General features: G+C 46.1%; 1 protein-coding gene across 1 annotated transcript in view; it reads left to right on the forward strand.

The window, feature by feature from the left end:
- Window positions 1–26,632, forward strand: part of ANKRD33B (ankyrin repeat domain 33B) — an 85,851-nt gene that overhangs the window by 33,297 nt on the left and 25,922 nt on the right. The window contains exon 2 of the mRNA XM_007456444.1: window positions 13,275–13,404. Within this exon, the coding sequence (XP_007456506.1) occupies window positions 13,275–13,404 (130 nt within the window). The remainder of the gene's footprint in view (window positions 1–13,274; window positions 13,405–26,632) is intronic.

Below are 26,632 nucleotides of genomic sequence, written 5' to 3' on the forward strand. Positions count from 1 at the left end.
CATTTCTTACTAGTTTTTTTTTTTTTTCATGCATTGTTGATGCAGAATTTTGCAGGCTAGTTTAAGTATATATATTTTTCATTTTTTAAGTTAAGCCTTTCCTCATGACTGAAATTCTTTATATACCTCATTTTTACTAATGTTTGATAATGTTTGATTATATAATAAAAACATGTTCTTTAACTTTTTTAAATTTCAAAAGGAGAACATTTTTCAAAGAAGGAAAAAATAGCATTGTTCTCATGTCTTCTGAGAATGTAATGAGTCTTGATTTAAGCCCAAAAGGAAAATTTTCTTAGCTCGTTTGTAGCATTAATTATATCTCTCTTGTAACTAGCATAATATCTAGCAGTAGCTCTTCAATGGCTGATTATTAATGAAATACTAGTACATTTTATTTAATTATGTATTTCTTTATATAAGCATATATTCAACTTGAATCCAAGGATCCAGTTCTCAGGATGAATTTATTAACATAAATTGTCACAGAGCTGCTAGAGAATGGACTTGAGGATATGGGGAGGGGGAAGGGTAAGCTGGGATGGAGTGAGAGAGTGGGACATGGACATATATACACTACCAAATGTAAAATAATAGCTAGTGGGAAGCAGCCACATAGCACAGGGAGATCAGCTTGGTGCTTTGTGACCACCTGGAGGGGTGGAATAGGGAGGGTGGGAGGGAGGGAGACGCAGGAGGGAAGAGATATGGGGACATACGTATATGTATAACTGATTCACTTTGTTATAAAGCAGAAACTAACACACCATTGTAAATCAATTATACTCCAATAAAGATGTTAAATAAATAAATAAATTGTCTCAGTACCTGTGGGCTTCAGAAGACTGTGATTGGATTTTGGATAGTCTATCCTTAGGACTTGCTGGTGTTTGTATTAACTTATCTAATGCGGCATGGCATCACCCCCAAATATAGTGGCTTAAAAGAACAATTAGCATTTATTTTCACTCACAATTCCCGAGGCTCAGGAATTCAGGAGCAGCTTGGCTGGGCAGTTTTGACCCAAGGTCTCTACGTGAGGTTGCTGTCAGATGTTGGCTGGGGCTGTATGAGCTGAAGGCTTGACTAGGGTTGGACGACCGGGCCCTGGTGTGTGGATAGGTGCTAGGGCAGCACACCCCGCGGGAGCTCGTTCTCATTGGGGAGGGTGGTTTCTGCTCCATTTGGTTTTCTATATTTTGGTCTTCCAACTGTTCTCTCTCTTTTAAGGTCTCTGTTGAGCTTTGTGTATCCATTGTAAAAATTCCAAGGCTAACTTCAAAAAGATTAAGTAAATAAATGGTGAGAGGAACGTGTTATTATTGATGACAATTGACCTGCCTTCAGGTCAGCTGTTAGTTAACAGGTGTGGTTTTTCCAACACTGAATACTTGTAAGGGGACTCTCTGAAACTCACAGTCATTATTGGGAAAGTTAGACAGTCTTCTGAGATATATACCCTTTGCATTAGGAGTATATAAATGAATTAGAATTAGAAGTATTTGGAGATGTGTGTGTGTGTGTATGTGTGTGTGTGTGTGTGTGTGTGTATAAAAAACTGGATTTGAAAAGAGACTATAGTTGAACAAAGTAGTTTCCTAAAATCACTAACAATCTAAGATTATAAATCCAGTGATAGGAAAATTCACATTTTATGCAAAATTTAATCCATAGGGAAATTATTTTGAATTATGACAACCTTGAATTTATCCACTTCTAATCTAAAGATAAGCCCTGCTGCTGAAAGAATTCTGCTGATATAATTGTATATGTTTTATCTTCAGTAATGTTTGTTATTTCTTTATTTAAAACAGGTTATTAGGCATCTCTTTATTTAAAGCAGGAAAGCATGAATAACAATTAAATATCCCCTGTAGCCTCACTGCCAATATTACTTTATTTGTGTAATGAAAAAAAGTGAGTGCCTCGAAAGGACATTGAAACAGATCCCAAATACATAATACGACTTTGAAGGCTCCTCTCTCACAGTTTGTGGATTGAAGGTGGCCAGTTAAATTTCTTATATCCTCTTTCAGAAAAATAAAAGATCTTTTATGAACAGTGCCATTGCAGGAGTCGTGCACACATTTTAGAAGTTCACACAAAAAGAGGTCATATCATACACAGTTGTCCCTTGGTATCCGAGGGGTATTGGTTCCAGGACCGCCCCCCCCATACCAAAATCCATGGATGCTCAAGTCCCTTATATGAAATCATGTAGTATTTGCATAGAACCTACACAATCCTCCTATGTACTTTATTATTTTTTAATTAATTAATTTACTTATGGCTGTGTTGGCTCGTTGTTGCTGAGCACAGGCTTTCTCTAGTTGCAGCGAGTGGGGGCTTCTCATTGTGGTGGCTTCTCTCGTTGTGGAGCACAGGCTTTAGGCACGTGGGCTTCAGTAGTTGTGGCTTGCGGGCTCTAGAGCACAGGCTCAGTAATTGTGGCGCACGGGCTTAGTTGCTCCGCGGCATGTGGGATCTTCCTGGACCAGGGCTCGAACCCGTGTCCCCTGCATTGGCAGGCGGATTCTTAACCACTGCCCCACCAGGGAAGTCCCCCTCCTATATACTTTAAATCATCTCTAGATTATGTATAATATCTAATTCAATGTAAATGCTATGTAAATAGTTGCCAGAACACTGCAATTCAAGTTTTCCTTTTGGAACTTTCTGGAATTTTTTTCCCAAATATTTTCCATCCGCAGTTGGTTGAATCCAAGGATGTGGAACCCGTGGATACGAAGGGCTGAATGTACACTGTTCTGACCTGTGGTTATTATTATTTTTACTTAATGCTACCCTGTGAAGATCTTTCCACATCAGCTCATGCATTTTAGCCTCATTCCTATTGAGGGTGACATAGTGCCACATAGAGTGTGTGTTTCATTAGCCCATCATCTCCACGTATAGTATATTTGGGTTGTTTTCAGGCTTTTGCAGGTACAGATCCCTTGACGTACTTTTGATGTCCCTACAATGAATCCTTCCAACCGCTTTCGTTTTCTTTGAATGTGGCTGTTGTTTTCATGCCTATATTATTCAGTCCCGAATCAAAAGCACCAGCTTAGAGCGATACTTACCACACTAAAGGCAACTGTCTTCTTTGAGGTTTTCTTGGGACCTCAGGTCATTTCCTTACTTGAAGGTGGAAGTAGATAAAAAGCCCGGAGCTCATCGTGTGTCAGCACCTCGGTTCAGAGTAAGTTGAGTACTTGCTCGAGGTGGGAGGTTCTGACACATCTCAGGGGCGTTTCATTCATTCAGTAAATGCTTATTGAGTGTCTTGCAGACATGGGGCACTGGGGAAAAGTTAAAAAGATGTGGTCTTTCTCCGCTTGGAGCTTACCTCCCAGTGAGGAGTGGAGTGTGCCTGGCAGCCCAATGAGAGCATCAGAAGATGGGTAGAAAAGGGCTGAACCAAGATGTGGAGAAGAATCGGACGTGCGACAGGCAGGCTGGGTGATGGGGGCTGGAGGGTGGGAGGAAGGGTACCCCAGGCAGAGGTGCCTGCATGACCTGCAGAGGCTCGGAGGCAAGGAGACTGAGGTAGGGGTAGGGACAAGGGATGGCTCTGGGGAGAACCCAACCATAGGGACTTAGTTCAGAAGCCCTGGGTGGCACCAAATGGTACCCATGGAACAGTGGTTCCCCGGTTGGTGGACTGGCCTCGTGTAAGATGTTTTTGGAATATGTGGCATGACATGGTTACCAAATTTTTATTTTTCAAGTTAAGAAAGATTAAAAAGGTAACCCTAAACTTCCTATCCCTGTCACTTTTATAAAGGAAAGTAAGTTTTATGCCCACCCAAGTAGCAAAGACATAATCTTAAAGAACAGTTCTTTCCAAGGAAAAAATTAGAGTAACTATTGACACATTTATAAATATACACTACTATGCATATTATATAATAAGTTATGTTTGGATAGGGTATGTTAACTGTGATAACATACAGCCCCAAATCTCTGGCGTTTAAAATAACCAAGTCCTGCTTCTTGTTCATTCACGCTCTTGCGGGTTGGCTGGAGGTGATGGTGGGGCTCTGGGCTCCGTGCCTGCACACATCCAGGCTCAGAGAGAGACATTCCGGCTCTCAGCTTCAGGGAGAGTCAAGGCAGAAAAAGAAAAGGGAATGTGGCAGGTCCTTCACGGTCCCTTAAAACTTCTGCCTGGAACTGACACGTGCCATTTTGCTTGCATTTCACCAGCCAAACAGAGAGTCCAGTCGGAGGTCAAAAAGGAGTGATAAACGCAATTCTACCACGTGGTGGGAGGAGTAGATAATGTGGAAACAATTAGCAACGACCACAACCAATTGTCCTTGTTTTTTGTTGTGTACCTAGTTTTTGTTGTGTGCCTTCACCAGCTCCTTCCTGGCCCATCACATATTTGGGTGAGTATGCACCCTCTACATGCCAATGATAGCATAAGTGAAAGAGAATGGAGAATGTCCATAATGACATTTTGGAAGAATCCTAAGGCTTACTCAGGACAGCAAAACACAGGTGGTGAGCTTCCAACTATTTATTTTGCTGCTAGACTCTGAGTTCATTTATTATTTATAGTTTGACATTATTGAGGCAACAGCTCTCCACAGCAGTTCCCTTTGCCCCTTTCTAGGCTACAAAAGCCTATTCCTGGCAATTTAAGCACGTCTTAGGGCATCTTCTTAGGACCTATTGTTTCATTAATGTCTCATGAAAAATTTTAATGTCGATTATATGTTAGAATCATAATATTTTGGCCATGTTGGGTTAAATAAAATATTACATTATTAAAATAAATTTCACCCATTTCTTTTTGCTTTTCTTAACATGGCCACCAGAAAATTTTAAATATGTGGCTTACATTTGTGGCTCCCGTTATATTTCTGTTGGTTAGTGCTGACCGCGAATATATAAAGAACTCAGGCTGATCAATAAGGAAAAGAAGCCAATAGGAATTGGGCAGAGGACGTAAATTATTCACTGAAGATGTGGCCAATACACATACTGATTAGATCTGCAATCTAACCGCCAGTCAGGAGAATGCAGGTTAAAAACACAATAACAATGTATACGCATGCAGTTGGTGAAGGTTGAAAAGTCTCTGTTTACTCACAGTACTGGGTATTGATGAGAATGAAGAGAACTGTAACTTTCACACACTGAAGGGGGCGTTTAGGTAGTTGCAGTCACTTTGGAGAGCATTTTGGTACATTTCTACCCACAGCTAGTCCACTTATCATGGGGGTTCTCACCATAGAGGCGATTTTGCCCCCCAGGGGACATTTGGCAATGTCTGGAGACATTTTTGGTTGTCATAAATGAGAGGGAGGGATACTACTGGCCTTTAGTGAGTAGAGGCCAGGAATGCAGCTAAACGTCTCACAATACAGGGGACCGCCACTCAAACTCAAGAGCTATCAAAGACCCCCAAAGGAAAATAGTTTTGTGGTCCAGAAACTCTGACCTAGTCACGGATTCCAAGGTTGCCCTAGCCTAGGTGCATACAGATCAAAGTTTTCATTCCAGGGCTCCATATTTACAATTGGGGGAATTTGGAAACAACTTAAATGTCCGTAAGTTTAAGGGATAAATGACTAGTGAGGGACCCACCTGCGGAGGTACTATACTAGTCACAATGTGGAAAGATCTCCCATCCAGCACTGAATAAATCAAGTTGCAGGCTCACATGTATGTGGAAATACCATTTTCCATAAATACTTAAAATACAAAATAGTACTTTATGTTTTATGTATTGTGTATAGATGCATGCATGCAGAGGAAAAATTCAAAAGCAAAATCAGGAAGGTTAACCCATCAGCACCAAACAGTGGTTGTTTCTGGGGAGAAAGGTACATGAGGGAATTACTTCTGGAATGTTGACTTCGGACAGAAGTTTGAAGAAATTATGACAAAATATTAGCTTTTGTTATTGTAGCTGATGAGACATGGGTGTTTGTTATATTACTTTTGGTTTTAGTTTTTTTCAATATTGGATTTTTATTTTTTCCACGATGAACACGCCTGCGCACTTGCTGAAGTGTGCCGCGGGGTCGGTAGTATCCGGTGCCAGCCGGTGATTAGGCGTTGTGCCTGGTTCTGTTTGGTTCCCCAGTGTCGGCATGGGCCCTGGCACGGCTCAGCCCATGGTAAGTGTTTGCTGCACAAGGTGTACATGGGATGCTCCGTGGGGTTTCTCACTGTGAGCTGTCTGCTGAGAGGTGCTTGGCTACACCCTACAGTGTGAAGACCCCTCGGGACCTCCCTGCTGGCCAAGTGGTCACCCCCAGGCCCAACCGCTGCGCACCAGACCTGGACATGCCCTTCACTCTCTTCACTTCTAATGGCATGTTGCAGAGAGTAATCCATCTGAAGATACTAAAAATCACACCTCCAGTCTTGTGTGTGTTCAAAGGGAAATAGATGCCATAGCATGTAAATTGCATGGAAATCTGAATGCCTGGGGAGGGGAAGTCTGCTGTTTGGGCTTTGCTCTTGGGTTCATTCGACAGCCCTGACTCAGCCGGGAAGGGTTTCACAGCATCATTTCATAGTTCAGTGAAGTGTTGAAGACCAGCAACAGTGGGCTTCCTCACAGCCGCATGTTTTAGGATTCTCCACCTTACAGGGGGCGCCCTCTCTCACGATCATTCGAGGTTAGGCCCATGGAAAGGATTTCCACCTGTGGAGCTGGGCTTGTAGCCTCATTACCCACCATTTTTTCTGTAATACGTTGAAATAATGAACTGATGTCATGGGAAAATAGAATTATTAAGGCTTTTATAAGATACCCCTTCCCTTTAGAATCTCGGTGGGAGAATAGCTTAACTAGATGGTCGGAAGGTGTTTTCAAAAGACTTTCAGAATGGAAAATCCAAGTCAGTCTTGCGCTGGTCTGTGTGTCTGCATCACAGAGCAAGGCTGAACCAGGAATCCAGTCCCTCATGGGGACCTCATCCCTCTTACTGTGACCAAATGGTATAATTGTACCATTGTATTTGCTGTGATCAAGTGGTATAATTTATTTTCATGCTGGATTCCCATCTTCATCCCCCAGTGGAATATCCTTTTCTTAAGTCCCTGTATTAATTTGCATCGTCTTTAAAGTTAACAGAGGGAAACTTTGCTGCAGTCTTAGTACTAGAACGCCAGCCTAGTAGCTGTATTATTATGTCTGTCTGACAGATTTTCAGGCTCACCAACAGATTATGGGCTTTGCTGACTACCTCCCATCAGCCCCTTGACCTCATCAGCTATCCCAATGGTAAACATGTCTCAAGGAACCCGGAAACAATCCTCAGAGTAAAACGTCCTGTCACACACATCTGCAAAAGTGTTTTTGTTGGTTTGTTTGGTTTTTTTGGCTGCACTGTGCGGCACTGGGGGATCTTAGTTCCCTGACGAGGGATGGAACCCGGGCCCCCTGCAGTGGAAGCGTGGAGTCCTTAACCACTGGACCACCAGGGAACTCCCTGCAAATGTTTTATGAGATACATAACACCAAAGCCACATTTACAGAGTGATAGTTTCGATGAGAATTATTTAAAGTCCGCAAGTTCAGGCATTGTTACTGTGATAGTTGCTGGGCTCTTTTGCCTTCCACCAAATGTGTAGGAGTGATGCCCGTAAGTGTACGTGCCAGGCCGAGGTTGGGCAGTGCGTGCTGCCCAGAGGGTCCCGGCCATGCCCTCGCCATTGAATGCGATGGTGCAAAGTTCAGATCCACTTACCATCTAGGAAGAAACTTTACCGAATCCCTAGTCCTCGTTCGTTTATTCAACAAGTATATGTTAGCTCAGCTATGTTCTCAGAGCTGGGGACCTGGCAGTAACCAACATAGATCAAATTTTCATCCTGGCATTTACTTTCTTGTCATGGTGGTTAATCATAAATGAGACTATTGAAACAATGGCTAACACATTTTACCCAACAAATTATGCCCACAGTAGCGGTGACGCATGGTCACCTTTTAGAAACATAGTGTAGCTTAAGAAGACCAGAATTCTCCAAGTTCTTTCATCAAGTCACATAAACTTTTCCCTGCCCCTGTCGGTGGTATTATTATGGAGAAAGGCATAGAAATCAATTTTCAAGTAGCTGAGTGTACTTTCGGTTCTGAACCTAAAAGTTATACGATGAATGGTGGAGTTTTTCCTTCCAGTTGGAAATGGGCACTGTCCTGTTTCTTCTGTATGGTCAGGGGAATTACTGTGTTATTGTGCCATATGGCTGTGGGGTTTGTACGTGCATCTTGGTGCCGCAGTCTCCCCCTTGTTTGTCACAATCTGTTTCTTTTGCCCACTGCCCCCCTCCCCTCTTCACAGATGGATCTTTTTTTTAGTTGTTTACAGTTGTTGTTATAAAACTGTATTCCCTCATGAGACTATTGTTAAACACCGTGTTTGCTTTCTTGTTTTTCATTGTGAAGTAAAATCGTGTAAGTTCCTCACGAATATGGCTTTGTTTTAAAGAATTCTAATGGTACCGAAATGGAGTGAAAAGTGAAATTAGTTCTCTGAAGTGTTCCTTCCCCAACTACCCTGTATTAATCACGGGCCTCCAGAGAGCTAGAACCAGCAGAGAGTGTGTGTGTGGTGTGTGTGTATCTATAGACATATAGAGATATACATGGTTAGATAGATACATGTATACATATATTGATTCTTAGAGAGATACAGCTAGTTAGTGAGATTTGTCCATAGCTGTCCATTTATATCTGTATCTCTGTATATAGGGGGATAGAGACATTTATTTTAAGGAATTGGTTCACACAATTGTGGAAGCTTGGGCGAGTCCAAAATCGGCAGGGTGGCTGGCAGGCTGGAGACCCAGGGGAGAGGTGTAGTTTGAGTCCAAGGGCAGTCTGCCAGGAGAATTCCTTCCTGCTTGCGGGGTGGGGGGGGGAGTGGGGGGGGCATTCTTTTTCAGTTCAGGCCTTCAACTGAGTGGATGAGGCCCACCCACGTCATGGAGGGTAATCTGCTTTAGTCAGCATCTGCTGATTTAAATGTTAATATCATCCCAAAAATACTGTCACAGGAACACCTGGAGTAACGTTTGACCAAATATCTGGGTACACATAAAACTAACAGGCCTCTCATCCCCTTTCTTCTACAGAGGATGCTAATTCAGTATTCTGGTGCAATCCTTCCAGATGTTTCTGTGCATTTGCTAGTGTGTGTGTCTGTGTGTGTGTGTATTGAGAGGTTTAACATACTTAGAGGATGATCTTCTTTCTTCACCCTCCCCTTTAATCTGTTAATGTAATAAATGATGTTGTTAGAATCCTAGTGTAATATCATCCTTTTTTCCTACAAGGAATAGGGTTTTGGTTTGTTTATCTTTGGGTTTTCATGTACAAATGCTTACAATTTTTAAGCAGAAACATCTCAACTTTATTCTGTTATCATTGCTCTGACTTTTCCACTGTATGTAGGCTTTGAAAATTAGGGCTGTATTTCGAGGGCCTAGAGTTTCTAGCTGACCTCTAAATGGGCGCTTCCACTTGTAGGTAGCTTACTTTTTTTCCCCTTAATAATAATATTTTATTCTCATGAATGCTTTGTTTGTAATTTAAAAAATAAGCTGTCTGTGGCTTCAGGGAACCACGTGCCAGTGGGCTTCTGACGATTCGGCGCGTGGACAGTACTTTCCTTTGTGACAGGTCCTTTGTTGAATGGTCTTGGGAGGCCATGGTCAGGGGTTGGTAAAGATTGTAGCTCCCCTCCCAGCTTCCTGTCGGGGGCACTAAGATGACCCAGCCAAAACAGAGTTTAAGTTATAGCTAAACACTAGTTTTAAAAATGGAAATGTCAGCCATTTGGAACAGATTCCCAGAAAATAGGTGATAAAGGTAATGATTTTTAGTAGTAATGGAAGTCTCTGTGGAGACTAGAGCTACTGTGTTCTGTGTTCAATACCATTTTACCCTGAGCCCTTAAATTGCATTATCTATTTTTTTTCCCTGATAATCTTCATTTCTGGCCTAAGGTTATGCTAAGATTTCCAAGGCCACCATCAGAAGGGGCTTACTTCACATTTAGGGAAGGCTTACCTTAGGGGCTGGAAGGGGCTGTGGTTCTAGAACAGACCCCCTTTTGATTGGGGTAGGAAGAAGTGGAGGTGAGGCTGATTCCAAAACAACCAGGAACTTCAGGCGCCCTGGAGAGCATCCCTTTATTTATTACCTGCCAAAGGGAAGTCTTCCTTTGAACCGGAATCCTTTTTTTTTTTTTTTTTTGGCTACACCACGTGGCTTGCAGGACCTTAGTCCCCTGACCAGGCATTGAACCTGGGCCCTCAGCAGTGAAAGTGCAGAGTCCTAACCACCGGACCTCCAGGGAATTCCCTGGAATCCGTAACTAATGGTTGGGTTGGCAGGATTGGTGAAAGTAGATGTCCTTTGAGATGTTTCTGAAGGGCGGGTTTGAAATATGTGTTAAAAAACTTTCAGAATAACTCTTTCCTTTAATCCAGAAATACAGCTTCTAAGAATGTCCTCTGAGAAAATAAGAAATGATATGCACACAGCCTCAGCTCTAGGAATTTTCATTGCAGGTTTGACTCATAATAGAGAAAAATAGGAAAAAAATCTCAGAGTCCAAGAATAGGGATCCATTAAATAACTAAGATTGTGCAATATGTATGATACCCCACAGCCGCTGGAAATGTTGACACAGAATTACTTTTATTGGTAGATGTTGCTGTATATTCCTGACAAACATATAGGAAATAATCCTGTGTTTTGGTTTAAATTTTTTTTTTACGTATGAGTGTGTGTGTGTGTGTGTGTGAGAGAGAGAGAGAGAGAGAGAGAGAGAGAGAGAGAGAGAGAGAGAGAGAGAGAGAGAGACTGTGTCTGGACTGAAAATTTTTTTTCTAATCTATGTTTCTGGATTTTTTTTCTGTAGTAAATGAGCTCCTTGTGGAATTATATAAAAAGGAAGTGGCTACATTTTGTACAACATGCCTCATTTATAAGTCAGGAGATGATTGTAGAATATTCGAGAAATACTGTCATCCAAAGAAACTCAAAGTGAGATTGCAGCATTTGCGATGCGGGGAATCCCAAGTTTTCTGGACCATTTATGCAGCAGTGAGCTGACAAGTTAGCTGGGAGGATGCAGGTGTTGGTGGCAGTGACCTCTGGTTATCAGAGACACTGAAAGCTTAGAAGTAGAGTCTGCCTGGGCTGACTCCATGCTTGTTTCTCCTTAAAATTAAATTATTGTGAAACATTTCATTCTGTAGATAGAATGACCTATTTAAAAGAATGCACAAGCAGGAAGGTATTAGATAGCCTTTACTATAGTCACAGAATTATACAGTTCACTTTGCTGCAGTATGCATGTCTGTGTTAAAAAATGAATGGTATTCTCTAAAACTTTAAAAATTCTAATATTTGACATTTAATATATTGGGCGGGCAACTAGGAGCCTTATTGAAATAAGTGTGAGGGGTTGCCCATGCCCTCTCCTCATTCCATGAACAATTACATTCTTATTAAAAATCTGGTAAAAATAGAGCTGGGCCACTGTGGGATTGCCCTAAACTTAAGATTTGCGCCCCCGAGCGCTGGTGGGTGCAGCTGGCAGGACTCAGAGTCACTTGATCATTAACTCTGGATCTTGAATTCTTACCCTGGGTTGAATTTTAGGATCTCACCGAATCCTTTGTTACAAGGTGACTTAATCAGCTTGGGATGCTATAACAAAATAAGGTAAAATGGGTAGCTTAACAACAGAAATTTATTTCTCACAGTTCTGGAGGCTAGAAATCTGTGGTCAGGGTGCCAGCACGTGGGGTTCTCGTCCTGCTTCCTGGTGCATGATGACCACTGTCATCACCTGACCAGCATCTGCAGAAAAAAACACCCTGTGGTGTTTTCTTTTTCCTGATGTCAAGCGTTGGGGTTTTCTCTGACACCAAATCCATGTCATTTTTCCACACCAGTTCTCCAGTTCTCCGACACCAGCAGGGTGTCTAACAATTCAATTCAATTCTGACACTATCTAGAGTCAGCAAGGACTCCATGGGTTAAGGGCTCAGTCCCCCAAGACTGCCCCCAGCTCAGATGCCAGTCGCAGGACCCACGGGCCACCTTCTGCCTGACTGGCTATAAATCTGGGGTTTCCCGCAGCCCCTCCTCGGGTTCAGTAATTTGCTAGAACAACTCACAGAACTTGGGAAAGTGCTTTACGTCCTGCTGCTGCTTTATTATAAAGTCTGTAACTCAGGAACAGCCAGATGGAAGAGAAGCACGGGACCAGGCATGGGGGAGGGGTGCGGGGCTTCCATGCTCTCTCCTGGCACCTCTGTGTGTTCACCAACCCAGCAGCTTTCTGAACCCCGTTGTTTAGGATGTTATGGGGGTTTCATTAAGTAGGTATGATTTGCTCAGCTATTAAATCATTGGCCATTAGTCCTTGGACTCAGTTTTCCACCCTCTCCCCCCCACCCCAGAGGTAGGAGTAGGGGTGGGAGGGGCAGTGGAGCTTAAAGATCTAACCTTCTAATAAGCTCTCCTAGAGACCAGCCCCCATCCTGAAGCCACCAAGAGTCATCTCGTTAGCATCCAAAAAGCAAACTCTGAGGGTTTTAGGGGCTGTGTGCCCGGAAAGAGGGTCACCACAGCCCCACCTGGTCTCCGTGCTCCCACTCTTAGAGTCTGTTTTCCACCCAGCAGCCAGAATTGATGCAGACTATTGACAGCAGACTGCCCCAAACGTTCCCCATCTCACTCAGAGCAAACTCCAGTCCTGCCCTGGCCACTGAGGCCACCTGTGGTCACCAGCCTCCAGGCTGGTCCCTGGGCAGCCAGGCGTGGCCTTCTGCCTGCCCCTCCCCCTCCAGGTCCCCTTGGTGTCTTCCCCCACCTCCTCGGTCTGTGCCCAGCGCCCCATCTCAGTGAGCCCGCCCCAGCACCTGTTCCAGACTGAGCCGTGTGGCCCCGGGGCTCACAACTGCCCTGACCCAGTCTACTTTATAGCACATTTACATCTTAGGTCTGTAGTTGATGCCTCTTCCTCCCGTTAGAATGGAATGCGAACACCCCGAGGGCGGGGTCTTTGTCCCTGCATTTCGAAGCACAGCACCTCACTCTTCTCAGCGCTCAGCACACACCTGCGAATGGACCACGGCCAGCTGCTCTAACCTGGTGCTGAGAACCCGGACTGGGTCCTCACCTCACTCCTGCCCATCGTGCCCAGCAGGGCAGGGGATGCACGCTGCTGTTGGGTGGTGATGCTTGCTCTTCCCCTCTGACCTGCTTCCCTCTTCATTTCTAGACCGGCCTCATTGTCGCCTGCTACCACGGCTTTGTGGATACTGTGGTGATCTTAGCAGACTGCCCCCACGTTGACGTCAACTGGCAGGACAGCGAGGGCAACACCGCCCTAATCACGGCTGCACAGGCAGGTAAGGCCCAGCTTCCCTTCCCTCCCAGGCAGTGGTGCTGGGGGTTGCACTTGACCTCGCTCCTGAGATTGACGGCAGAAGGATGTAGTTGATCAGAGGTCGTGCTTTACTGCTAAGAGGGACAAGGAAAGGGCTGAAGGTGGGTGACATTCTCTTTGTGTGTTTGGGACAGTGTGTTGCTGAGTCAAGCTCATACTGCTCTCTGCATGACAGGCCGGTCAACCCAGAGGTGAGGTGTTAGGGTGAGGAGCCGTGACTTTATTCAGAAAACCAGCAGACCAAAGAGGATGGTGGAGGTGGACTAGTGTCCCAAAGAACCGGCTTCTTTTATACTAAGAGGGGAGGGAGTGTGGCTGGTTGTTGGAAACTTCTTCCTGCCAGAATCCTTTGTTCTTGCAGCTGTCTGAGCAGGTCTGGTCACAATGTTCCTATAAACCTCCAACAAGACAGTTGTTGTTTTCTGTTTTGCAACTTTTTATCTCTATGTGGATGGAAAAGTGTTACACCTTTAAAGGTCAGGGCCCGGAGAATGAGCTATCCTGTATATTTCAGGCTATAGGCAACATTCTTTTACAAAAGGTGCAGAGCCAGCATGACTAAGCACAGGCGACAGAGCACAAAGGTGAGAGCAAAAGGAATAGACCTAGTAGGGAGTCAGGTCTGCTGTCTGTTCCAAGTGCAGTTTACGCACTAGTGCAGGACTCAGTGTGGGGCAGAGCTAGCTCTGAAACTGCCCGAAGTCTTTGAACATGAAGCTGCACCAGAAAGCCAGCTCCACGTCCCCTACCCCAGGGCACTGCACCCCACCCTGTGCTCCCGGGATCTGGGAGATGCTGGTGAGCTCATGAGTGGAAGGGGCACTGGTGACAGTGAATGTATAAAAGTGGACATGTTATGAGGTAACCTTGCACTTGGCTTGGGGATGTAAAGGAAACCAGGGGCTCCTTGCAGAGAGTGTATCAGTGTAACAAGGTGAGGCTGGTAGTGAGAGCGCCTTGTAAAGGGTAAGTGAACTTCGTCCTGAGACGTTCATCTCCAGAGGTGGTCCTTACGCCAGCATTTACCAAGTGCCCTGTGCACAGCTCTCCTCTTCTGGAATTGTACTCGGACATTTTGGGGACAAACATGAAACTGTGCTTGTCCCTTCAGAGCTGCATTTCCTTTGTAACCGTGGTACTAACCGGGTTTGTAATAGACCACTTTCAAAATTCCCAGCCGTCAAGATTACGTCTGTTGCATCACTCAGGTTCTCAGTTTCCGGCAGAGAAGCTACTTCTGGCTGAGTCAGGAGGAAAAGGCGTTTGTTTATTAAAGAATGTGAGTCACCATTGCTGAGAGTTGTTGAGAACCGGACTCAGGGCCGGGACGCTGCAGAAAATACCCCAGACCACACAGCATGATGATTCTGGAAAGGGAATTTCTGCCGTTGCCACCCAAGGGGGACTTCCCTGTCCTGTCTTGCATCACAGGCACCTGTGTCTAATCCAGCGTGGGTGACTGATTGCGGAGCCCAGGGGAAACAGAGACTCAGCATCTTGCAGTTTTGTCCCTATAATGGGAAGTAGGCTGTGCTCACCTGCTTTTCAATCGAGAAGCCTAAGGCAGAAAACCCCCCAAACGTAGCCAGGTGTCAGGGCTGTGCTCACACACGTCCACCTCGTCAGGTGTCAGGGCGTGAAGCTTTCCCTCCACGGAGACACTCCAGACTTTGAAAGCCCAGGTGCACAATGTCCTGAACAGCAAAAGAGTAAAAGGATATTGTGAGAGGCGGTCAGTGACCGTGACCTTATCACTCATTACCCCCACTGGCCAAGAACCTGGGCGGGGACCAGGGGTGGTGAAGTGAAGGGCACTTCTGCCCTTGAGTAATTGTCCAGCTAAATAGCCATCTGATGGGGCCCTGATGAACGGGTGTGCTGAGAGCCTTGGCGTGAGAACACCCCGTCTAGCCTGGTGGTTTGGGACACGGGTCGTGGAGGGGGTGGGCATTGAGCTGGGCATTGCAGAGGTCAGAGGGAGGCCATGCCAGCCGATGCACCGCAGAGCCTCAGGACCAATAGGGAGCCAGGCATGTCTTAGGAGTAGCCAAGGACCATGTGCATCTAGGATGGGGGAGGGGTGGCCCCACGAGGAGGCAGGGGACCAGGTCATCAAGGGTCTAGATACAATGCGAGGGAATGCACTTGAGTGGTGTGAGGCTGGGTGTGTGGTGATGGGCGAGATGATCCTGGTGGGCACAGAGGCTGTTTCAGAGAGCGGAGAAGGAGCAGAAGCCGAGTGGCAGAAGGCTCAGGTCCTGGTGGTTGTGATGGTGGGCCGTAGGGGAGAGGTGGGTCTGGGCTGGCTTTCAGCCTTTGGAACGCCAGCTCAGAGGGGTGTACATGAAAGGAGCGGTGGTCGGAGAAACGTTGCCTCCACTTGGTCCCCAGGCCTTTGAAATGCTGAGCCATCTAAGTAAGAGGTCTTCACGGCAGGAAGAAAGTGTGGAGCACCAGACTCCAGTCCCTGCCGGAATACAGAAGGGATGCCAGGCGTTCCTGAGCAGCAGGGACAAGGCATGGACGAGAGCACGAGTCTATCCCGGAGTATGAGAAAGTACAGGAAGGCAAGGTTACTTATTGATTTGTGAAAGCTCTTTATGTGTGTAGGGATATTAGTGGTGGTTTAATACCCATGAGGCACTTTCTGAATTCTTGCCTATTTGAAGAAAATGTTTTTCTTTTGTTTTCACTCAGAAAATAACAACTTGTCTTTTGCTTTTTTTAAAATAAAAAATTTTGTGTTGCAGAGGAATAGTCTGAGTCCAGCCTGATTTTTGTCTTTGTTGGTACCCTGTTTCTCAGCCTATAAAGATCTCCTGCCCCCTATCCTTGAGAAGAACCCAACCAACCACCACCAACAAAAAAACCCCCCAGCTGTCACTATCGTATATTTCCATTCCTGCTCTCGGTGTTTGACCAACAAAAAAACCCCCCAGCTGTCACTATCGTATATTTCCATTCCTGCTCTCTGTGTTTGACTTATATTAGGCATATTTTTACTTTAGGGAACACTTTTCTGTTATCTCTTTGAACACTGCATCTGCCTTGCTTTGTTTTTGCTTTCTGGGGTTCCCTCTTAGGTGTAGGTTAGGTCCTCACGTCACAACTTTCTCTCATCATTGTTTTTTTCTTTTCTATCTTTTACTCCAGGATCTGTGGAAATGCTTCATATTTCTTCATTAGTTTGTTTTTATGCTATTCATTGGGTTAAATTTATTTTTTTCTTCACGAGCATACTTACGTCTTAGCCCGTTTGGGCTGCTATTACCAAAATACCATAAATTGGGAGCTTAAACAACAGAAATTTATTTCTTACAGTTTTGGAGGCTGGAAGTCCAAGGTCAAGGTGCTGGGCCATTTGGTTCCTGGCATGCATGTGGCATCTTCCTGCTGTGTCCTTGTACGGTGGAGAGAGCAAGATCCAGGTCTCTGGTGTCTCCTTTTATAAGGACACCAGTCCTATTGGATCAGGCACCACTCTTCTGACCTCATTTAACCTAAGTTACCCGCACAAAGGCTCCATCTCCAAGTACAGTCACGTTGGGGGCTCGGGGCTTCAACATAGGAATTCAACGTTTAGTCCATAACGCTCATCTTTAAGCAGAGCCTGTGCTTCCCTGAACTGGTTTATTTAAGTCAAAGATGGCACAGGTCCTTTCAAGGTTAGAGAGAGGCCCAGCAAAGGGAGGAGGAAAGGGCTCCATGTGCTTTCCAGGCTCGGGGTCTGAGGCCTGGGGTGCAGAGGGAGAAATCCAGGCGGGGCTGAGGGCAGTCACAGCAGTGGCTCCCGTCCGTGGGCTGCAGGCGTGCGGTGGGGCAGCGGTCTGTGCCGGCCAAGGTTGAGCACCACACACCCCTACCTGGTGTCGTTTCTGCTGGCTGCAGGAGCTGGGCGTGGGAGCATCTCAGGTCTCCTGCTTGGCTCGTGTGCCTGGGCATTGGAAATGGCATCAGTGGGTCTCCGTGCATCCCCGCAGCCTCCCTTTTTCCCTGGGGCACTGCTGGAGTTGCCCCAGGTCTACTCAAACACATGTAATGCACAGACTCATAGACTTAGAGAACGAACTTATAGCTACCAGGGGGGAAGGGTGGGGAGAAGGGATAGTTAGGGAGTTTGGGATTGACACATACACACTGCTATATTTAAGATGGATAACCAACAAGGACCTACTGTACAGCACAGGGAACTCTGCTTAATGTTATGTGGTAGCTTGGGTGGGAGGGGAGTTTGGGAGAGAATGGATACATGTATATGTATGGCTGAGTCACCTGAAACTAGCACAACACTGTTAATCGGCTATACCCTAATATAAAATTAAAAGTTAAAAACAAAAACAAAACCCTGTAATGCCCCATCCTTCCCTACAGCTGGCTCCTGTCTCTACTGCCTTTGACAGAAATTCATTTCTGGAATTCTGGCCAGTGGATGGTGTCCTTCTGTGGTTTCTAGTACCGATAAGGTTTCTCCCTATTGCTTTGGTCACGGGCGGGAAACTGGGACAGGGGACAAGACTCCTGTGTTCATGGCCCTCCTGCTGTGACCTCAAGAGCGCTGGTGGTCCCCGGTGGAGCCTCCCCTCCAGACAGAGTTAGACTGGAGGGCAGTTGGCAGGACTCACATGGCTGGGGTGTGTTTAAGTATATGGGTACCAGAGGTGAGGGCGTGGCAGGGGGGCGGGGATGTGACCCAGACTGCTTGTGCAGGAGGCTGGCCACGTGGTGGCCGTCCTGGGTGCTTTCTCCACTCAGCCTTGCTGATGTTCTTATAAGCTGATTGTAGAAAACGATACACAATGTTTGGGAAAAAACAACACATAAGCAATTAAACACATAAAGCAATTAAACTTAAGGGTGAAGATCTTTTAGCTCCTCACTCTTAGTTCTTTTTTCCCATTTTACTTTCTAGAGGTAATAACCATTGTTAACAACTGGATGCACAAATACGTTCTTTTCTATCTTCTTTTATAGACACAAAATATTGTAACGTATTTTCTCTTTTTCCTGGCTTCCATAATCCTCGGCCTGTTGACTGATTCGTCCAAGTTCTGTCTGTAGTGTCTGTTTCTTAACCACTCTCACCTCTGCTTGGCCCCTGCTCCCTCCACGGGAGCTCTGAGCCCTGGGACACCCACCCAGGCCTTTGGGGGTGGGGGAGGCTTCCTGGCTCTGCCCACCAGAGCTTTAGGATTGAATTGTTTAGGGGGAGGGGAAGGAGGGGGAGTATGGTTCTTGTGCTACTTTAAAAGAAGTCCAATTAGAAAGCATTTCCTTCTTTCTCTTAATTGCCTCCATGTAAGGAAGTGATTTTTCCCGAATTTATTGCCGCAGGTGGAGGTCATGACCTCACGGGGCTGCTTTCCTCCCTGAGAGCACAGCCTTGAGCTTGTTACTGAACCAAACTTGGGTCCACTTGCCTGCAGGCAGTAAAGCCAGTGTCCTGACACCAGGTGTGGTGAAGGAGAGGGCAGCGTTTGTTGCAGGCACCAAGCAAGGAGTCCAGGCAGCTAGTGTTTAAAAGGCCCGAACTCCCCAGAGGCCTTCCGGGAGAGGTTTTTAAAGACAGGGTGAGGGAAGGGGCTATGGGTTGTGTGATCAGCTCGTGGACGCTTTTCTGATTGGTTGGTGGTGAGATAAAAAGGTGATATCTTCTGATTGGCTGGTGGGAAGTAGCTGGGAGTCAACATCATCAACCTTCTGGTTCCGACCCGTCTGGGGTTTACGTGCTTGTGGGCAGCATACAGCTAACTTCTACCACCTGGTGGGGACTTTGGTATCTGCAAAACAGCTTAAAGGACAGATTCTATCATCTATAGCCCTTGAGGAGGAACTCAAGAGCCTTGACTTTGTTTAATGGCTAAACCATTATTAATTTGTCTTGCTTGCCTGTTTTCCTTTGTTTCTGCATTTTCTCACTTCTCTGATTAAATTCGTTCTTTGGAACTCGGGGGAGGCCCACGAGGCTAAAGTTTTTCTACCAACAAGAGGCAGGCAGAGGACACGGGGGGTGGTGGTCTGTCCTGTGAAGGCCTCATAGGGTCCTGCTCGGTTACAAGCGGGATCGCTGTCACCCACACGTGGGTAATCTATGTTTTAACCCAGATCTGGTTAAAACACAGATTTCTGGGCCCCGCCCCTGGAGTTCTGGATTGTGTAGGTCTGGGGTGGGGCTCGAGATTGTGCCTTTCAGTGAGTTCCCCGGTGATGCTGATGCCGCTGGTCTGGGGACCTCACTCTGAGAACTGGGGCTTTACGTGTTCCTATACCTAATGGTGACCCAGGGTGCCTGTCAGTGGGTATAAGAGCCGGGGGTGGGGTGGGGTAGTTCATGGACCCGGGTGAGATGACGGAGGGACACAGAGCTGTCACTAAATCAAAGGGAGAATAAAGGAAAGCAACTGAGCATCTGCTCATGACTTTCATGTACTGTTTGACCAAAGAGAGGCTGTTTGGGCTTTCAGCTTATAGAATCAAATGATGTCCCGTTTTAATCCAATTCCATAACCAGCTTTATTTATTTGATGATGTCTTAATTCCAAAAGATGTCTAGTAATACATGCTTACAGTGAAAAATAACCACAGAAGTATTATTATATAAAAAAAGAAGTCCCTTTTCACTCTCCCCAATTCTCTCATTGACTGACCACGTTCCAGCTGGTTACATTTCCAGAACTCACTCTCTCTCCTTTTAAACACAAAGGGTGTGCACGCACCTTTTATTTCCGTGAATGGGGTAATTCTGTAGAGACTGTAATTTTATTTTTTTTCACTCAGTCTGTCTAGGAGATCTTTACGTGTAGACTTGTGCACACGAGATTTCCCTGCCCCTTACAGCGGCACACCCGAGTTATGGTGTGTTCGGGGCCGTGTCCCCCGAGTCCAGTAACTGAGACAGTTCGGTAAGCCACGGGTCATCCATTCTATGCAAGATCCTCTTTTTTTTTTTTCTTTTTTTTGCGGTACGCAGGCCTCTCACTGTTGTGGCCTCTCCCATTGCGGAGCACAGGCTCCGGATGCGCAGGCTCAGCGGCCATGGCTCACGGGCCCAGCCGCTCCGCGGCATGTGGGATCTTCCCGGACCGGGGCACGAACCCGTGTCCCCTGCATCGGCAGGCGGACTCTCAACCACTGCACCACCACCAGGGAAGCCCCACAAGATCCTCTTTTAAAACAAATATTTATTCAGCAGTCACTTCATGTTCAAGGGCTGTGCTAAGTGCTGGGTCTACAGGGCGGGCAAGGGCACACGTAGCCCCATCTCCCAAATTTAAAGTCTAGTGTGCACGGGTTTCTGAATGAGGATGTTTCAGACCACGCTGGAGTGGAGCCCTTTGTGTTGACGGGCTGGGGAGGAGGGGCGCATCTCTGAGGAGGGCGTACCTGTCAGCATCCCGGCTGGAAACAGGTGGAGTGGCAGGTGCGCTCAGAGTCTAAGCCTAGGAATGGGTAAGAGGGCTGTGAGTGGAGGTGGCGGCAGAGCTCAGGGGCACGCCCTGGAGAGGGAGAGAGCCCGGGAGGGCTGCCCCCAGGAGCTGGGACCTGGGACACCTGAGCCCCTCGAGGAGGGAGGTGGGCAGGGGACAGGGGCTCATACCCGCCCTCCTTCCACCGGGCCCCTGCTCAGTCACACCTGAGACTTCAGGGCTAAGGAACCCGGCAGGCGTGGTCTGTGGCCGTCAGAGCAGGGCAGAGAAGGAAAGAGAAGAAATGCACGGATGGATTCTTAGAACTCAACCTCTTCATCAAAGGACGTCCATCTTTTAAATGTGCACATTTGCGTAGCCCCTGCCGAGTGGCCTTTAGGAAAAGCTGTACCAATTTATATTTCCCACCACGTTCCCAAGGGTTGAGAGTTTGTCAACTCAAAATGGACTTTGCTTGCCGTTCGTGTTTCCCTGATTCTTACTGGAGCCTAGGATCTGCCACGGTGCTTTTCGGTGCAATCTACTGAATACCCAACAAAACAAGCTTCAACGATGAGGAAACAGTCTTCTCTTGCAACATGATGTGTCTGAAGGCAACAGTTGGGGGGTTGCTTCATTGCATGGCTTCCTGATGTCAGGACCTGGAGCCGGCTTCTCAGAAATGCTCTTGACCTTTTATGGTCCCAAGATGGCCTGGCAGCTCCAAGCAGCGTGGCTTCACGTTACAATACAGGAGGCTTCAGGAAGGAGGAACAAATCCCTGTCCATGTTCTGTTCTCTAAGACGGGAAAACATCTCCAGAAGCCTCCAGCACAGCTTCAGTTACATCTGCCAGGGTTGCATCACACACCCTGCCCCAGGCAAAACAAATCGCTGGCCAGGGCGGTGGAGTGACCTCAGTCAACTTTGGCCCCCTCAGAATCTGTGTGGTTAAGGAAAACTGTAAAGCGACCACATGTTTCTATTATTTGATATCGCAGCTGTGTAGCTCGTGTGAGAGTCGGGAGTATAAATGAGGATGCAGATGCCTGGGTCTGCCTGGCTGTGTTCTCTGCGAAGTCTCACCTTCTCAGGTCCTTATGCAGAATAAAGATACAGCTGAATCTAAGTTAGGCGTTTACCATGGAGAGGATATATGAAAATAAAGCCTCAAATAATCCCTAAATCTCATTCAGCTGGTAATTTCAACTTCTACCTTACTTCCCCTAACAAAAGTATAAAGTAGGATGTAACCAAAGAAATGAATGACACGCCCCGGGGATGGCATTAGGTGTTTACTTTCTCTGTTTCTTCTTCCCCTTGAACAGAAGAGCAGGAGTAAGATGAAGTGAGAAAACTGCAGGGGTCCTTCCGAGCTGGTGATAATATCAAGCTGGTTCAGTACAAGTAACCTCTGGTGCATCCTTAAAACTTGTTACTCCTTGAACTTATCTTTAAGATTTTGGAGGAAATGCACTGAGAGCCAGCCTGGCATTATTCATGTCACTTGTTTGCTGGGGACAGGGTGGCAGTGAGGCTCCCAGGAGTGGCTGGCAGGCTCAGGCTGCCTGTGTGTGTGTTCTGATTTGTGAACTGGATTTGGGGAGTGCCCCGCTGCCGAGGAGAATGTATGACTTGGCCTGAGGCAGGCCAACGCCTCTTCATTGTATTTATCTTATTATCACTACAGCCGATCACGATTTCTAGTCTGACTTCATTGTGATTTTTATGGATTTTTGAAGTGTTTTCCTTTTACTTGGTTTCTACTGTTTTAAGTACATTAGAACTTGGCACGTCTCTGAGGTTTCCTAGCATCGCCTCGCCTTTTCCCATAAACTCCATTTTTTGGAGCCTTTCTGACTGAGCACAGCAATGCCACCTCCTTCACAGCAGCTGGCCCTGCTCCTCGGTCAGACAAGAGGAAAGCCTGTCTGTGCTGCCCGCCCCCTGCTCCCCTTGTGCATTTTCCCCTCCTGGATGGGGACGAAGAATCTGTTCTCTTCCTCAGTGCTGCTGGGACCTGACATTTCCAATCAACAGTTCCCTCTACTGGCTGGCTTGGAAAAGTATATTTTGAGTACCTGGTGTCAGACCAATCAAGTCTTTAGACAACCCTACTTCCATTTTTAGGTCTGCACAGGTTTATTGTCTGTTTCCTTTCCTTGAATAAAGGAATAAACAAGACGTTTAGCCCATCATTGGTACCCAGTTACATGTTGAATTAATAATTGTGATGGCCATGTAATCTTCGTTAATGTGGGTTATGGCTTGAAAATTAGCAACCTTTTTGATAAGTGAATTTTTTCAAGGGAGAAGTAGGAATCCTTCCGCCTTTTTACTTACTAAATATTTATTGAGCCTGCAGTCAGTTGGAAGTTTTGAACTTATGAGCAACAGTGGTGGCTGTGGGAATCCACGGCCACATGGAAATGTGGACCATGAGGCATGATGGTTCAGGTGCCTAATCCAGGCTTGGGGGACCAGGGCAGAGCTTCCAATGGAAGGGAAGGCTCATCAGGTAATTGGGTAGAAAGCAAAGAAAGAGTATACCAGGCGGGGAACTAGCCTGGTGCAAAGGCCACCAGACTAGAGAAAGTGTGGTACACAGCTGAATTAAAAAGAGAGTTATGATTAAAGAGTCGAGGAGAAGGGCATTGGTGCAAGAGCTGAGGATGAAGCGGGGATATAGGGGAGGAAAAATAACCTTCTCTCTACCCTTCTGGGTTCCCAACTGAGACCCCTGTAATAAAAGACTAACAAGAGAGGACCGGACATCTATAAACACGCGTGTATAAATGGGGGACACCCAGGGAAAAATGAATAACTTAAGGAAGTGGCTTAGAACTCTGGCTTATACATCATCTTCCATAAAGAGCAATACATTTGTGGAGAAATGACAGGACAAGGGAAAGCAGTTTTTGAAGAGTTCTCATCACAAAGAAGAAAAACCATCCCCCCCCCCCAACTTTTGGTACCTATATGAGATGATGGATGTTAACTAAACTTACTATGGTAATGTCTCACAATATATGTAAGTCAGATCATTATGCTGTACACCTTAATTTAACACAGTGATATATGTTAATTATATCTCAGTAAAACTGGGGAAACATAAAGGAATAAAATAAGAAAATTTATGTCCTGCTTTTAGGCAAATGGGGGAGGACAGGGAACTTTTCTTGTAATTGCTTCTTCTCAGTTGCCTTCAGCTCAAAATAAATGTCAAAGTTGCATATTCTGCTGCCCTTCAGAGAGCAGGGTCAGATAAAAAAGGAGCTAGCTGGTTAAAGAGTTGAGACTTCATCTAAAGAGTAGAAACCATGAAGGGTTTTAAGTAGCAGTTGTGTTGGTCAGAAGAGTTTCTTGCTGATAGTGTGGAGAATGGGGCAGAAATCGGACCAGGAAGTCCAGGTAGGAGAGGGGTGGACCCCAGGAAGGATGTGGTGGCCCTCATCTAGGTTAGAAGTGGGGATGGAGAAACACAGACAGGTTTGGAAGATGTTTAAGAGGTGGCATTGGCAGAATTCCATGATACTTGGATGGGGAAGGGGTAGGGGAGGGCTGAAGAGAAAGCCCAGATTTCTGTCTTGGGCACCTCTGTCAGTTATTGGTGGTATTCATCACTGAATAAGGAATGTGGGTGAGAGGAGCAGGTTTGGAAGAAACATGTTTTGGGTTTGATATGTTGAGTTTGCTTTGTTGGTGGGATGCCCAAGATGAAATATCCAGTAGACAGATATTTAGGTAAGAAACTCAGAAAGAGAGATAAGCTAGCAGTAAGTGATCCGGAAGTTTTAGGATGATAACTTGATCCATGAGAGGGGATAGGATCACCAAGGGAGAGTGTAGGGGATGAGAAGAGGGCTTAGTCATACGTCTGAGGAACAGTGGCATTTCAGAAAGCAGAGAACAGAAGAATTCATAAAGAAAATTGAGTGGCTGGAGAGACAGGAAGAAAAGCAGAAGGGTGAGCTATCAGGACGTTTGCAGAAAGTGTTTCAAAAGGATGGAACAAGCAAGTGGTAAATGCTACAGAGATGTCTAGTAAGATGGGAACTGACTGGTAACCATTGGATATTGCTACAAGACAGTCACTGGGGAATGATGGAAGACAGTTTCAGGAGAACTGGTGGGGGGTATAAGTAGCAAGAGTGAGAGTAGAAGACTCTGGAAGTTAGACTGAAAAGGAGTCAGATGATTGGTGGTGGGTGGCGGGAATACAAAGGCAGGTCCATGGGGATTATTGTTGGTCACTACAATGAACTGAATGTTTATGTCTTCCCTCCAAATTAATATGTTGAATCCTAATCCCCAAGTGATGGTAATAGGAGGTGGGGCTTTGGGGAGGTAATTAGGTCATGAGGGTGCAGCCCTCATGAATAGAGTTAGTGCTTTAATACAAGAGACTCCAGAGAGCTCGCTCACCCCTTCTTCCATGTGAGGACACAGCAAGAAGACACCCTATGAACCAGGAAGCGGGCTCTCACCAGACACTGAATCTGCTGGCATCTTGACCTTGAACTTCCCAGCCTCCAGAACTGTGAGAAATAAACATTTGTTGTTTAAGCCACTCAGTCAATGGCAGTTTCTTACAGCAGCTTGAATGGACTAAGACAGTCATATATATTTTAACATGGGAGACCCTTGAGCATATATACCAGCTTACTGCTGCATGACAATCCCCAAACTCTAGTTTGAAATATGTTTACAGTTGATGCATCTGCGGATGGGCTGGGGATCGGCTGATCTAGACTGCCTTTGCTCGTGTGTCTGTGGCTGAGCCGGACCATTCAGCCGGGTCTGCTGTGCTCTGTGCATTTTGCCTCCTCTACCTGGGACCATTGTATCAGCCTGGCACATTCTTCTTAGGGAGATAGCTGAGGCACAAGTGTAGAAGGAGTCCCATCAGTGAGTGTGTTTCAAGCTTCTGTTGGCATCATGCCTGTAGATGTCCTGTGAGCCAACGTTCTTCTTGACAGAAGAACTTTGAAGCCACGTGGCAGAAGGCAAGGTGAGGAATTTAGGCCGTTAATACAATCTGGTGGAACTGAATTTGCAAGGCGGGAGAGGTTGAAGAGAAAGAGAAAGTAGTTTGTAGCACAAATATATTCCCCAGAAGTAGATGGGGAATGGCTTTAAAGCACTGCAAGGGGAGGAGAGATTGGCATCTTTAAATAGGAGAAGGAACACCCTCCTTTTCACTAAGAGGGATGTGGGGAAGTTTTGGGGGTGTTGGGGGAAAGTTGACATGGTTCCCTTGTGGTTTCAGTTCCCTCTGTGAAGTAGGAGGTGTGTCATCTCCTGGGAGAGGGGTTTGCTGTGAGGTAGGTGACTTAAGAGTTGGAAAGTTTAAAATTCCCCCCTTGGGGTTTGGGGGATTGTTGCTCAGTGGAAATCAAGAGTGGATATGATGCTTCTAAGAACATATAGATATTAACCTTTTTTCTTTAAAACCATGACAATGAACCGAAGGGAGCTTTCCTTTTCTTTGGTAACATAGATAGCTTGAAAGATAGTCCAGCTTGGGTACCATGGACTTCTATCCCCCGTACACTTTCAGAGAAAATGCCATTGGCCATCCAAAGTGAAGCCAGGACCCTGGGGCTGGGGTGGTACCAGGAGTCATCTTTGACTTTTCTCTTTCTGTTACTTGGCTCAGCCCAATAATCACCAAGACCTGTCCATTCACTTCGCTCTGGGTCAACAACTCCTCTCTACCCTCCAGCCCTCCCCGGGGGCTGGCCACCATCTCCTCTGTCCATTGCACACCCACTCGGTGAGCACCCC

This window comes from Lipotes vexillifer, unplaced genomic scaffold (genome assembly GCF_000442215.2).
Source record: "Lipotes vexillifer unplaced genomic scaffold, Lipotes_vexillifer_v1.1 scaffold458, whole genome shotgun sequence".
Taxonomy (NCBI): domain Eukaryota; kingdom Metazoa; phylum Chordata; class Mammalia; order Artiodactyla; family Lipotidae; genus Lipotes; species Lipotes vexillifer.